This window comes from Ascaphus truei, chromosome 5, assembly GCF_040206685.1.
Source record: "Ascaphus truei isolate aAscTru1 chromosome 5, aAscTru1.hap1, whole genome shotgun sequence".
Classification (NCBI taxonomy): domain Eukaryota; kingdom Metazoa; phylum Chordata; class Amphibia; order Anura; family Ascaphidae; genus Ascaphus; species Ascaphus truei.
In genome coordinates this window covers 265735170-265750483 of record NC_134487.1, presented here as the reverse complement: position 1 = coordinate 265750483, position 15314 = coordinate 265735170, and the positions used below count along the sequence as shown (strand labels likewise).

General features: G+C 39.7%; 2 protein-coding genes across 2 annotated transcripts in view; both read right to left on the bottom strand.

Annotated features, from left to right (window-relative positions):
* The window catches only part of LOC142494749 (protocadherin gamma-B5-like), a 414541-nt gene that overhangs the window by 341588 nt on the left and 57639 nt on the right, over positions 1 to 15314 (bottom strand). The gene's annotated exons all lie outside the window — the stretch shown is intronic.
* Positions 2696 to 6137, bottom strand: LOC142495899 (protocadherin gamma-B5-like). The gene has a single exon (XM_075601998.1). The coding sequence runs from the start codon at positions 5165 to 5167 to the stop codon at positions 2726 to 2728; it is 2442 nt and encodes an 813-aa protein (XP_075458113.1). The 5' UTR covers positions 5168 to 6137; the 3' UTR covers positions 2696 to 2725.

The following is a 15314-nucleotide window of genomic DNA, read 5'->3' as shown; positions in this document are numbered from 1 at the left end:
GCGCGAGCTGGTAAGAAGTGCAGGCAGTGGTGCGCAGGGGAGAAAGTTTGCGCATCCGGGTATTACACATATGTGTTATAAGCCGCTACAAATGTTATCTAAACTGGGAACTTTATACAAGAGTATACAAACATTGGGGCAATATGTCCACAAATTCTCATCAGACTCACTTTCTTTTAGATTGACACAAATAAAATGTGGAGCTGCACAAACAAACATTGTGTGTAGTACTGTCAATTAACTAAATAAACAATTCCTTGTTATAGAGTAGTTTGTACCCAAGCTGCTCAATAAAATATCACAAATTTTCATTCAGGGGTCTTGTTCAGTACAATTTGTTGATACGTAATTAAAAAAGGTATAATGCATGGTACAGTGAAAAAAAGTTCTCAAACACATCTAGTTTAATAATGAAAGTTGGTTAATGTTAATGTAACAAAAAAACAAACTGCCCCAATGAACATCCAAATAACAAGGTATATAGTTAAATACTGTACTTATCTATTTGTTAATGTTGATCCCACACTAACACCACTCTAACCTAACACACCTGATTTGCCATAGAGGCCTGTTTCACAAATTCAGGTGCCACGAGGTGCACAAGGCTAAAAAAAATCAGTATGAAAGTACTCCTGCATTGAACATATTACCTGCTGAAGCAATTATCCAAAGCCTCACTCTACAGCTGCAAACACAAGGACAAATACAAAAAGAGTGCTGGTAAACATTTTCACAGTCACAGGTACTATATGTTGAAACAGGTCAAATAAAAAACATGGGACCAGTAGGTCTATATTGGTGTTTGTGCTTGTGCCCATTTTGTTTCTCCATTGATTTTGAATAAAATGTGCACAAATTAAATATTATTTTTCAAATAATTAGATTATAAGCTCTTCAACACAGTGACTCCTTTTCCTAATGTTACTTTTATGTCTGAAATGCTTATTCCCATTATCTGTTATATTATGTCATGTGTATTACTGCTGTGAAGCGCTACGTACATAGATGGTGCTATATGAATAAAGATATACATACATACATATTTATGTAATACTGTACATTGTCTGAGTGGGTCTAATGCAGCACAAGATTGATTCAGGCAACTCAAGATCAGTAAAACTGCCCCCCAGGCAGGTTCCAATATACTTTCAATGTGAGTTTGATGAGCAGCTTTAGGAATTCCAAAAGAGAGTGGTGGTGACTCCCTCTGCTAGCCCGGTGGCTATCCCAGTCTCCCTAGCATGGAAGAAAGATAGCGGCATTCATCTGTGTTTGGATCCTCTCCCCAGGATTGGAGACTTCATAGGCCTATTTGCCAAGACTCGCTGGTAAATAAAATTATACATTTTCAAATCTAGATCTGGTTAGCGTGTACTGGCAGGTAGAAGAGTGCCCAGCTGACAGATCTAAATGGTGTTTGTTAATAAGCATGGACTATCTTAGTTTAATGCAGTACCGTTTGTGTTGTATAATGCACCCAGTACGTTCCAGCGGCTGATGGATATTGTACTAGCAGAGCTAAAGGGCACCTCGTATTTGGAATACTGTGATGATATTATAGTGATTGGCCGAACTTGTGAAAAACACCCGGAGAAACTGCAAGCAGTGCTAGAGAAGCTAAAAGAGGGTGGGGGAGAGAGGGGGACACATTGAAAGTGAACAGTGAAGGTATTTGGGCATAGTAATTTCCCGCGATGAGGTAATACTAGATTCTGAGAAGGTGGATTTTATTAACAATCATTTATCTCATTTTTCACATCCCTAGCATAAATTGACAGAAAAGGGAAACAAGTCGGAAATGACCAATGCCAAGATGCATTTCTGGAATCAAAGGGCTTGCTTTTCTCTGCTCTGATGCTGGTGTACCCTGATACTAAGCTGAAATTCATATTAGATAGAGATAAATATATATATATATATATATTGATCACATTTTTGTCAACTTGCTTGCTATAAATTACATTTCAATGTATGCTAATAAATTGTATGTTAGACCAGAGCTAAAATGGCACACATTATGGAATCTACTGAAAAAATCTGAGACTCCTTAAATAAAATCAATTTACAGACAATTCATTGTTTACATTAAACATCCCCCCATATCAAGTGTTGTGCTGACCCATTTGTGTTAAAGAAAATGTGTGTATTTTTCTGTCGGGGCACTTGCATGTAAGTGCATATCTTATCAGAAATTTTGTAATTGTGAATGCTCCGTTTTTTTAAAATACTTCACCATATTTCCGTTTTTCTATTTTTTCTGAGGTTGCGCTGATTTATTTTGAGCTATATTTTTTCTCTGGCGCAACCTAATTAGAATTTAGTACAGACACACTGCTGTGCTAGTATCCTGGGCCAAAACTCAACTTACGTCAACTCTAAGGTGACCGAGAAAGTCTATGCATAAAACATTACAGTAAAGCACAATAACTCACGTCACAAATTTACATATAACTGCGCCATGGTGCGAATGTAACTCTGCCCAAAGCTCCTCCCACCTGCTTCATAAATTCCCCATCTCAGCGCAGACTGATGCAGACATATCAGAAAATTGAACAACTAAGATTACTACATAGATGTTGCCTGTCGAAGGAATTTTTTAATGCAAGTCGTCACAGAAAAATGACTTTGCAATTACATTTAGGCTTTGATACATATAGCCCCATATCCCCAGTGAGAATTGCACAAATTCACATTAAATGCTTTTATCTTTATTACTCACATATAATTAGGAAATGCATCTTACCTGTGCCAGGCTGGCAGAAGGCAAAGTGTCTTTCAGATAATCGTTGCCAATAGCTGTATCATCAGTATCAATAAGACTGTCTACTGGAACATTCTGGGTTGGCTTGAGATATGCAAACTCATTTTCACTGGAGTCGAGGGCTACACAAACATCATATGAGTATGGCAGTGGCAAAGTTCCATCGCTGAATTGATAAGGATATCTGAGGGCAACTTGTGGATAAAAATCTTTACTTATAGTTCCGAAAGCTATTGGAGTGTTTGATTTTCTGCATTTAGAAATGACAGTAACCATCACTGTCAAAATGAAAAAAAGGGAAATCAAAGCTATGGATACAACTAGGTAAATGGTTACATTAGATTGCGTATCTGAATCACTGGGTTGGTTGCTTAGCTCTGGAAGAACTTGTTGAAAGTTTTCTGCTACTACAAGGTTTAAAGTAACTGTAGCTGAGAGAGATGGGTATCCATTGTCTTTTACCATGATTGTAACTCTTTGTCTCAAAGTATCTGTGTCTTGGAAGGTGCGCGCCATTCTGATTTCACCTGTGTGTTGTCCAACGATGAAGAAGGATGGTTCAGGAACATGTAATAAGTGATAAGAGAGCCATGCATTGTGTCCAGAGTCAGCATCCACTGCAATTATTTTAGTGACTAGGAAACCTTTCTCTGACGAGCGAGGAATGAACTCAAACAATGCTGTGCTCTCAGTGTCTGCTGAGGGGTAGAGAATCTTAGGAGCATTATCATTCTTATCAATTATACATATCTTTACTGTGACATTAGTGCTTAGAGGAGGAGATCCACTGTCTTTAGCCATCACTTGGATTTGAAATTCACGTAGCTGTTCGTAGTCAAATGAGCTTTGTGCATAAACAACTCCAGTCACTGAGTTTATGGAAACATATGAAGATAATTGAACGTCCTCAACATTGTTAATGAGAATGGAATAAATAATTTGGGCATTCTTGTTAAGATCAAGATCTGAAGCATGGACACTGTATATTGAGGTTCCTGGTGGATTATTTTCTGGAACATAGGCAATGAAACTTGTTTTCTCAAAAACTGGAGGATTGTCGTTCACATCTGATATCTTCAATCGAATAGTTTTGTTAGTGGACAGCTGAGGAGATCCTTTGTCTGCAGCTTTAACTGTAATATTATAATCAGAGACTATTTCTCTGTCCATAGTAGTTGTTGTTACGAGTTTAAAGTAACTACGAGATGATGATATTAATTGAAAAGGCAAAATTTCAGAGATTTGGCAAACAACCTCACCATTTTCTCCAGAGTCCAGATCATGGATTTTAATTAGTGCTATGACTGTGCCAGGTGAGGAATCCTCTGGAATTGCAGTTTTGAAAGAGGTGATTTTTATTTCAGGTGCATTGTCATTAATATCATTAATCTGTATCAAGACCTTACAATGAGCAACTAGACCACCACCATCTTTAGCTTCCACAGTCATCTCATAGCTCTCTGTCACCTCATAGTCCAGCTCTCCATTTATTTTAATATCTCCATTTTGAGGAACTATACTGAAAGTTTGGCGTGCGTTTTCAGGAATGTGAATAAATGAATATGTTATTTGTGCATTGGAACCTTCATCTTCATCAGTAGCATTTAGATGGAGAACAAGGAAACCTTTTGGTTCATTTTCATTTAAACTTATTCGATATGTGTCCTGACTGAATACAGGATAGTTATCATTTATATCATGAACCGCAATCTTAATTAGAGCAGTGCCAGTTTTTATAGGTTTTCCTCCATCAAATGCAGTTAAAATTACTTCATAGAAGCTTTGTTTTTCGCGGTCTAGAGGCTTTTCTAGCACAAGTTCAGGATATTTACTTCCATCTCTACTAGTTTTTTCTCCCAGTGTAAAATACTCATTTACACTGAGTTTATAGCTCTGTACAGAATTAGTACCCAGATCTGGATCTTGTGCATTTCCTAGTGCAAATCGTGCTCCTGGTACAGCAGATTCACTAATTCCTATATCAAAAGTATTCTTAGAAAAACGTGGTGGATTGTCATTAATATCTTGAATTTCCACTTCAACTGTGTACAAATTTAAAGTATTTTCAACCACTGCTTCAAGATTTAGAAAGCAACTCTGCTGTATTCCACATATTATCTCTCTATCTATCCTGTCTGTAACATATAAATCTCCATTTTCTAAATTAACATTAAAATACTGTTTTTTGGCATGTGAAACAATATGGAATTTTTGAATGGATAATTCCTTAATATCCAAGGCCAGATCTTTTGCAATACTCCCTACTACTGATCCTTGTTTCAATTCTTCATATATTGAGTATTGAAGCTGACCATAAATAGGCTCACAGAGGAAAGAAATAAAGAAAAATACTACTTGCCATGTCATTGTCCTTTCCCTGTTTCCAGATCTGATCTTCCCACACATTGTTAGTAGATAAATCTATATTGTTTGGCTTCTTTTATATATCCACAAGACAGAGACAAAATGTGTAAGTTTTTCAATGAAGACAAGCAGAGTAATCCCAGTTGTAGAAGACCTACAGAAAACGTTGCAGTGCTTCCTGCTGATCTGTACTGTCTGGCTGCTGTAGGAATCAGTAGATCTCCATACTCAGCTTGCCTACAGTACATTGTTGGTCAACAGCGGCACACAGAGTCTCAAATGAAGAACTGCAGCAAAAAGTCCATCTAAATTAATATTTACCTTCAAAGAATATATAGCAAATGCTCCAAGAAACACATTTATTTACATTAAAAACATTTTTTTATTTAAAATAATGTAATAAAGATTACAATTTGGGCCCAAAATTCTATTTACAATTATAAATATCACAAAATTATAAACTTTGCTGCTTCGCATAGGGAAGCTTTATTACAATTTCTAAGCCATATGTGAGTGTGTATTACACAAGGGGTGCGCAAAGTGGGTGGTGCAAGAATTTTCAGGTGGGGGCACGGTGGTTGCAGAGGCCCCGCACTCTTCCCCCCGGCATTTAAATGAAATGCTGGGGATGGCATGAGGCCTCTGCAATATCTCCTACCTTGTCTTCGGCAAGGTGACGTCACATGACCCCACAGCGTCATCTGACGCCGAAGACAAGATGGGGGGGGGCGCGAGCTGGTAAGAAGTGCAGGCAGTGGTGCGCAGGAGAGAAAATTTGCGCACCCGGGTATTACACATATGTGTTATAAGCCGCTACAAATGTTATCTAAACTGAGAACTTTATACAACAATATATAAGCATTGGGGCAATATGTCCAGAAATTCTCATCACACTCACTTTCTTTTCGATTGACACAATTAAAATGTGGAGCTGCACAAACAAACATTGTGTGTAGTACTGTCAATTAACCAAATAAACAATTCCTTGTTATAGAGTAGTTTGTACCCAAGCTGCTCAATAAAATATCACTCATTTTCATTCAGTAGTCTTGTTCAGTACAATTTGTTTATACGTAATTAAAAAAGGTATAATGCATGGTATAGTGAAAAAAAGTTCTCAAACACATCTAGTTTAATAATGAAAGTTGGTTAATGCATAGTATACAACAAAAAAACAAACTGCCCCAATGAACATCCAAATAACAAGGTATATAGTTAAATACTGTACTTATATATTTGTTAATGTTGATCCCACACTAACACCACTCTAACCTAACACACCTGCATTGCCATAGAGGTCTGTTTCACAAATTCAGGTGCCAGGAGGTGCACAAGGCTAAAACAATCAGAATGAAAGTACTCCTGCATTGAACATACTACCTGCTGAAGCAATTATCCAAAGCCACACTCTACAGCTGCAAACACAAGGACAAATAAAAAAAGAGTGCTGGTAAACATTTTCACAGTCACAGGTACTGTATGTTGAAACAGGTCAAATAAAAAACATGGGACCAGCAGATCTATATTGGTGTTTGTGCTTGTGCCCATTTTTTTTCTCCATTGATTTTGAATAAAATGTGCACAAATTAAATATTATTTTTCATATTATTAGATTGTAAGCTCTTCAACACAGGGACTCCATTTCCTAATGTTACTTTTATGTCTGAAATGCTTATTCCCATTATATGTTATATTATTATGTCATGTGTATTACTGCTGTGAAGCGCTACGTACATAGATAGCGCTATATGAATAAAGATATACATACATACATATTTATGTAATACATTGTCTCTCATTATATGTTATATGTATATTGGAAAATTATATCCGATATCTGCCAGCGTCATTGAACACAGAAGTTTTCTGACATGGCTAACAGAAGAAAGAACAAGAAGTACATCCATTCTGTATTAGGCCATTTATGAGTTTCAATATTATTTAAACCACCCATTATATAAGTTATGATGGGTAGAAAAGTGACAAAAACCCTCCACCATACAGGGTAAATAATTCAAAATATCACTTTTGAGCATATTCACGTCTTAGAAAGGTCTGCAACCCTGCTTTTCCAACCTCTGGAATGCCCTTCCCTTAAGTTCAACTAGCATCCTCGCTATCCACCTTTAAGACCCATCTTAAAACCCACCTCCTTAACAAAGTGTAGCAGGGTCCCCCCTGACTATAATTCTGCCCAATGGGCTGGCAGTAAACCCTGGTACTATCAGGTTGCCAGTAGTTGGTATGGGGTTTCCCCCCTCATCTTTGGTACTGCACTTGAGTGACAGCAGAGGGTATTACATCCTGTTGTAGCTGGGACAACGGGGTGTCCGACTCCTGGCTGTACTTAAGGGCAGGACCGCCCAAAAGTTAGTAGTTGTTCCTTCCCTCTGAGGAAGGCAGGTCACACAACTGGGAGCCTGAGATTGGGGCCTTCTCATGTGCTCTTCCCTCCGGGGGAGAGTTAGTGTGGATCATACTTTTGCCTCCACTAGGGAGGTGGGGAAGAGCTAGGACAGCTGCGGGTGCCCTTTGCCTGTAGTGACGGTCCAGGGAACATCTTGAGTGTTTGCTGATCTGAGAGCCTGTATCCGGCAGAAGACTGCTGTGTAACTGTTACTGCAGAGTGTAGTAATAAACCCGTTCCTGTTTTGCAATATACCTCCTGCCTGGTGCGTGACCTTACTTGGGGGAAGAGGTAATAAGTTCTACCATGGGAGATCACCTTCAGTTCGTGGAGCCTACGGCAGATGAAGGCTCTGCACTGCTAAGAAGATATGTGGGGTATGAACCCCAGAAGCCTGTTCCTGTGTCCCCACTACCATTTGCGGACGACTCAGCCCTCCTGTTGTCAGCAGGTATATGCACCATACACCCTGTAATGGCCCCTATCTGTGATTGGGTGGGGGAAACACCGTTACAAAAGCATATGCGCAGCTCTGTGGCTGATATTATACACCTGATACATAACGCTTAGCCCCTTTTAGACGCACTTACAAGAACACCTTCCTACTGTCTCTGAACATTCCTCCTACTTACAATTAGATTGTAAGCTCTTCGGGACAGGGACCTTTTTCTAAATGTCACTTTTATGTCTGAAATCACTTCTTCCCATTATGCGTTATTTTTATTATTTGTTGTTTATATGATTATCATGTGAATTACTATGTACATGTATGGCGCTATGTACAGTACAGTAAATAAAGTTATAAATACATACATAATCTCAACATACAATGCTTCCACTGCAGCCTGCAATTGTATAGCGCTGCTAGTTTTACGTAGCACTTTACAGAGACATTTTGCAGACACAGTCCCTGCTCCGTGGAGCTTACAATCTATGTTTTTTGTGATTGAGGCACAGGGAGATAAGGTGACTTACCCAAGGTCACAAAGAGCCGACACCAGGAATTGAACCAGGTTCCCCTGCTTCAAAGTCAGCGCCAGTCAGTTTCTTTACTCAATGAGCCACTCCTTCTCCAAATGAGCACACTGTTTTTTATTATTCATTTTTTTGCACTGTGGATTAGTCCATTGTATAACAAATAATTTTGATAGTGCTCATGCATAGTGGATAAGATTTTGAGGTGAGGAATTATACACATTTAGCTAAGAGTCCTGGAAGATCTTGTTCTTCAATAAAGATAAGAAAACATTCTTTACCCCTTCTTTACCTTGCTAAGCAGACCCAAAATCTCATTATTACTACCTAAATAAAATACATATGTAGCCTAGTGCTCCTGGCTATAGCCTTCTACTGGCCTCAACACTATAAGTCCTGGTAAGTACAGGCAGTGTTGGGGTTAAACTCCTGCACAGGGCCTAGCCTGCAGTTGCAGCCTGGATGGGTATGAGTGTCATACCTGGGGAGGGTACTGACTGGGTCACATGTATATGGTGTGAGGCTTGTCAGTACCTAGACCTGCCCTGTTATGGGGCGGGGTTACAAGCCCTTCCCCCGGGTATAAAAGCTGATACCTTACCAAATTGTGCTGTGTGATGAGACAGTATGATACCCTTCTCCATGCAAGAGTGTTAAGGAGATTAGGAGGGGCTCTGGGGGCCTCAATCCCCTGGGGGTCTGCTCCAGGGCTGGAGGATAACTGTGCTGTCATGCAATAAAGCTAAAGTTGGACTCACTATGAAGTGTAGTTATTGGAGAGAAGGATTGCCTGTTAGGAGCATCCTGCATCCTGCAAGAGCCTTATGGGATGGAGGCGCTGCACAGTAGAACTAAGAGAAAGCCTGCCCTGTTGCTGCTCCCAAATGACACCAGCGGAGCCCTCACGCCTTCTGTACCACACAGGTGAGCTCACAGCACCAAGGAAAAACTTGTGTTGTGGCCCGATCTTCCGTGAGGGGGGAGGGGAAAAAGTGTTACTGTACACATATTATCAGAAATATATTTATTATGTAACCGTTTGTGTGTTGAAGGGGCCTTTGGAGTGATCATGTGATCGCTGCGTCACTGATGATGGATTGGTAGAGGAGGTGTTCTCGTGTTCAGTTCCTCAGTCGGCCAGGTCAGCAGTCCACAAGTTTTACATTCATTTTGAGTTTCGGACAAAAATGTGCCCAGATTCTGGTGTCAATAATCAAAACTCACTCATCTCTAATTCTGGTACAATGTTTGGCCACATTTTGTTTGAGTATCAGTTTAAAAAAAGTTTTAAAAAAAAAAGGAATGGAAAGTGTAGTGATTGCCTGCTCTCGAGGCAGATTACGTCCAGGTTTTGTTATGTTTCCCTATCATTCACCTTGTCACAGCTTGGACAGTTGGTTTACCCACCAGATTGACCCCAATGTTACCATGTGCTATGGTTGGAAGGTTCCTGTGTTATGGTTCTGCCACGTTAGTCAGTGGTAGATTCACATCCTGCTAATTCAGCTTGTCTGACAGCAGTGGGGGTTTTGAGATGTGGCTCCCAGCAGGTTAGCAGGAGAAGTAACAGGCTGGTCTGCATGGATCTAGAGGCTTGATATTTCCTGTTAAAATTATGTAATCACTTGTAAAATACATGCAGCACTCACACACACTGACCTCTTCCAGACTCCTCGTCAATGTGCGAACAGCATGTGACTCATGATGGGAATGGAATCAACCAATGACCATGGACTTTACAGAGGAGCGACTAAGGTAGAGAGGAGTCTATAAGAGGCACTGGAGGAGCAGTCTGAGGCACAATCTGGCTTGACGGCTAAAACAGCTGGTAATGTTTGATTACCAGATTGAACACAGGACAGAGAAGCTGCATCAAGATGGGATTAGTGTGGATAATGGAACCGAGCCAACTGCCAGGGTTACATAATTGCCAGTAAGCACCCATAGCAAATAACACCATATACAGTCTATAACAAGTTACCCAAAGTCACGTGGGCTAACACTCAGTCCCGACAACAGAGCTTTTAAACAAGGGTTTAATCTAGAAGGGTACAATACACAAAATATAACATACAATTAGGCAACAGCAAATAAACAGTGGGGTAGTAGGATAAAGGTTCTTTAAAATTTACAAGAAGGTCCGATATAATCCGTGGGGGCAGATAAAGTCTGTTGCCTGGCGCAGGGACAGAGGAGCAACTGCATACACTGGCGACACACTTTATTCGAGCTCGGCTAGTCCCACGAATTCGGGTATAACCGGGTGTATTGAGGTTTGTGACTGTTTTCTGCCCGAGTGCATTGAGGTATTTTCCAGGCAGGGATTGAAGCATTTTATTCCCGCTGGCTGCAATACTGCACAGTATATATATATATACTGCATTACAATTCATCAATTTATGCCATCTGGTAGACACGCGAAGCATTGCAGCCTATTAAATCCTAATCATTATCATTTAACAGATCAGCCGCCCGTCAGCCAGGCATGAACCCAGGCTGGGAAGGCAAACACAACGGGGCTTGTCAGAGGTGAGGAGCGGCGCATTCCAGGTATCTTCCAGGTACATACTGGGTATTTGCTCGAATAAAGTGTGTCGGTGCAGTAGGTCAATGTCTTCCAAATAAAGATCACAGAATCAAAATGTCTTTCCCTGATATACACTTCAATTTTAGCGAATCTCTTGCAATATTTGCAAACTTGCCAAACTTTTGAACAATTTAAAATATCGCAACATTTCACAAAAAAAAACACACGAAATAAAATAAATGCAGAACATTTTGCAACGCAAATCTCTACTAATTTTGAGATTTCATATTACTGTATACACAATTATTGTAACGCACAGTATTTCTACAATAGTAGTAATTTAATAATGTATTATTATTGTAACTGATGCAATCAGGCCTGTCCCTAGGCAGTAAACAGGTAGGCAGGTAAGGTGTCCTTTATTTAAATGTAAAGCCCCCGGTCACATGGGCCAATAGGATGTCGCCTATAACGTCACGGCTTCCTATTGGGACATCTAAACCTGAGCTGAGATACCAGCACCCCCTTAGGAGCTAAGTGTTACAGGAAGCAGGGAGTCCCTTTGAGGGGTTCCGCACTCCTCCTCCAGTGCCACATCATCCCGTTGCCATGGCAATGTGACGCTGTGTGACATCACGTTGTCGCCGGGTATTCGTGAACGGTACATGCAGGGCACACATGCGCAATTTGCGATTGCCGGCCATGGATGCGGGATGTGCGCTTGCTGGCCGCATATGTGCTGGTCGCGCATGCCGCCCCCAAATTCTTCCATCCCCCACATTTTGCTGCCTTTGGACCGGGCTTATCATTCCTAATGGGAAATCTGCCACCGGCGGCACATACCTAGGAACAGGCCAAGGTGCAAATCTGTCCCATTAATGTCCTTAATTTATCAATGTATCCTGAGGGAAAAAGTAGCGCATAAAAGAGCAGTTATATCAAAGATATTTGTTTAACAAATATGGTTCTGCTTTTACTTCCACTTGAGGAGTTTCTATTACACATGAGTAGTTACACAAATGGTCATATTACTTGTGTCAATTCAGCACTGCTCCAGACGATCAAACATTTTAAAGCAGATATATAAGATATAATATACAGAAGTTATCACATTATAGAGATGCAGATACTGCTACAGATGTAGTAAGCCTAACTATTTTTGGACCTACTGCCACAAACGGTCATGTGAACGTGGCGGTAATGGCGCTGAAGGATTAACGCTGCGGGGGATCCCATTCAAAAGCATGGACCCCTTGCAGCTCCATCGTGGCAGGCACTGTCCCCGGCGCCGCTGACTTTTGGTTGTTTTACTTCATCTGTACATCCTATCATGATATGCATGGAAGATAACTCCTAGCTAACTTCTCTTCTGTCACTTTATACATTATAATACTGGAATGAAAATATTGCGCAGGGTCCACAATAGTTACGGGTTTATTCTATATGATCGAAGCGGTTGATCCATTTTCAGTGGAAATTCCCCATTGAAGTCATATAGAATAATTCCCTAATTAGGTGGTAGTTGACAATAAAAATGTTGCCTAATATTTTTACTTTATGAAATCAGTTTTTGATTAATACAGGATAACCACCACTGTTACTCAGTAATGCGCTGACTATGCCTTTCTTAGTAACATGGAAATAGTTTGATAACCATCTCCTAAAAATAACGGCAAAACCCCCCACAATTACCTTTTGCCTTTGATACATAAAGGCCCATATCCCCAATGAAAGTTGCACTAATTCTCAATTTTTTTAATACTCTTATCCTTATTCCTCATATGTAATTAGGAAATGCATCTTACCTGTGTCAGGCTGGTAGAGGGCAAATTGTCTTTCAGAGCATCGTTGCCAATAGCTGAATCCTCAGTATCAATAAGACTGTCTACTGGAACATTCTGGCTTGATTTGAGATATGCAAACTCATTTTCACTGGGGTCAAGGGCTACACAAACATCATATGAGTATGGCAGCGGCAAAGTTCCATCGCTGAATTGATAAGGATATCTGAGGGCAACTTGTGGATAAAAATCTTTACTTATAGTTCCGAAAGCTATTGGAGGGTTTGATTTTCTGCATTTTGAAATGACTGTAATCATCACTGTCAAAATGAATAAAAGGGAAATCAAAGCTATGGATATAACTAGGTAAATGGTTACATTAGGCTGAGTATCTGAATCACTGGGTTGGTTGCTTAGCTCTGGAAGCACTTGTTGAAAGTTTTCTGCTACTACAAGGTTTAAAGTAACTGTAGCTGAGAGAGAGGAGTATCCATTGTCTTTTACCATGACTATAACTCTTTGTCTCAAAGTATCTGTGTCTTGGAAGGTGCGCGCCATTCTGATTTCACCTGTGTGTTGGCCAATGATGAAGAAAGATGGTTCAGGAGAATGTAATAAGTGATACGAGAGCCATGCGTTGTGTCCAGAGTCAGCATCCACCGCAACTATTTTAGTGACTAAGAAACCTTTCTCCGATGAGCGAGGAATGAACTCAAACAATGCTGTGCCCTCTGTGTCTGCTGAGGGGTAGAGAATCTTAGGAGCATTATCATTCTTATCAATGATACATATCTTTACTGTGACATTAGTGCTTAGAGGAGGAGATCCACTGTCTTTAGCCATCACTTGGATTTGAAATTCACGTAGCTGCTCATAGTCAAATGAGCTTTGTGCATAAACAACTCCAGTCACTGAGTTTATGGAAATATGTGAAGATAATCGAACATCCTCCACATTGTTAATTAGAATGGAATAAATAATTTGGGCGTTTTTGTTAAGATCAGGATCTGAAGCATGGACACTGTATATTGAAGTCCCTGGTGGGTTATTCTCTGGAACATAGGCAATGTAACTTGTTTTCTCAAAAACAGGAGGATTGTCGTTCACATCTGATATAGCTAATCGAATGGTTTTGCTGGTGGACATTGGAGGAGATCCTTTATCTGCAGCTTTAATTGTTATATTAAAATAAGAGACTATTTCTCTGTCCATAGTAGTTGTAGTTAAAAGTTTAAAGTAACTACGAGATGACGATATTAATTGAAAAGGCAACATTTCAGAGATTTGGCAAACAACCTCCCCATTGTCTCCAGAGTCCAGATCATGAATATTAATTAGTGCTATGACTGTGCCAGGTGAGGAATCCTCTGGAACTGTAATTTTGAAAGAGGTGATTGTTATTTCAGGTGCGTTGTCATTAAAGTCAATAATCTGTATCAAGACCTTACAATGAGCAACTAGACCACCACCATCTTTAGCTTCCACAGTCATCTCGTAGTTATCTGTCATCTCATAGTCCAGCTCTCCAATTATTTTAATATCTCCATTGTGTGGAACTATAGTGAAAGTTTTGAGTGCGTTTTCAGGAATGTGACTAAATGAATACATTATTTGTGCATTGGAACCTTCATCTTCATCAGTAGCATTTAGATGAAGAACTAGAAAACCATTTGGTGCATTTTCATTTAAACTTATTCGATATGTGTCCTGACTGAACATTGGAAAGTTGTCATTCATGTCATGAACCACAATCTTTATTAGAGCAGTGCCAGTTTTTACAGGTTTCCCCCCATCAGAAGCTGTTAAAATTAATTCATAAAAGCCTTGTTTTTCACGGTCTAGGGGCTTTTCTAGTACAAGTTCTGGATATTTACTTCCATCTGTACTAGTTTTTTCTCCCAGTGTGAAATACTCATTTGCACTGAGTTTATAGCTCTGTACAGAATTGGTACCAAGATCTGGATCTTGTGCATTTCCAAGAGGAAAACGTACTCCTGTTGAAGCAGATTCACTAATTTCTACATCAAAAGTATTCTTAGAAAAACGAGGGGAATTGTCATTAATATCTTGAATTTCAACTACAACTGTGTAAGAATTCAATGGATTTTCAACCACTGCTTCAAGATTCAGAAAGCAACTCTGCTGTATTCCACATATAAGCTCTCTATCTATCCTGTCTGTAACATACAAGTCTCCATTTTCTAAATTTACATTAAAATACTGTTTTTTGGCAGGTGAAACAATATGGAATTTTTGAATGGATAAATCCTTAATATTCAAGCCCAGATCTTTTGCAATACTCCCTACTATCGATCCTTGTTTCAATTCTTCATATATTGAGTATTGAAGCTGACCAGTAATAGGCTCACTGAGGAAAGAAATAAAGAAAAATACTACTTGCCATGTCATTGTCCTTTCCCTGTTTCCAGGTCTGATCTTCCCACACATTGTTAGTTGATAAATCTATATTGTTTGGCTTCTTTTATATATCCACAGGAG

Bases quoted from the DNA above. Each gene is read 5' to 3' on its own strand.
- LOC142495899 (XM_075601998.1), bottom strand. From the start codon at position 5,167: ATGTGTGGGAAGATCAGATCTGGAAACAGGGAAAGGACAATGACATGG.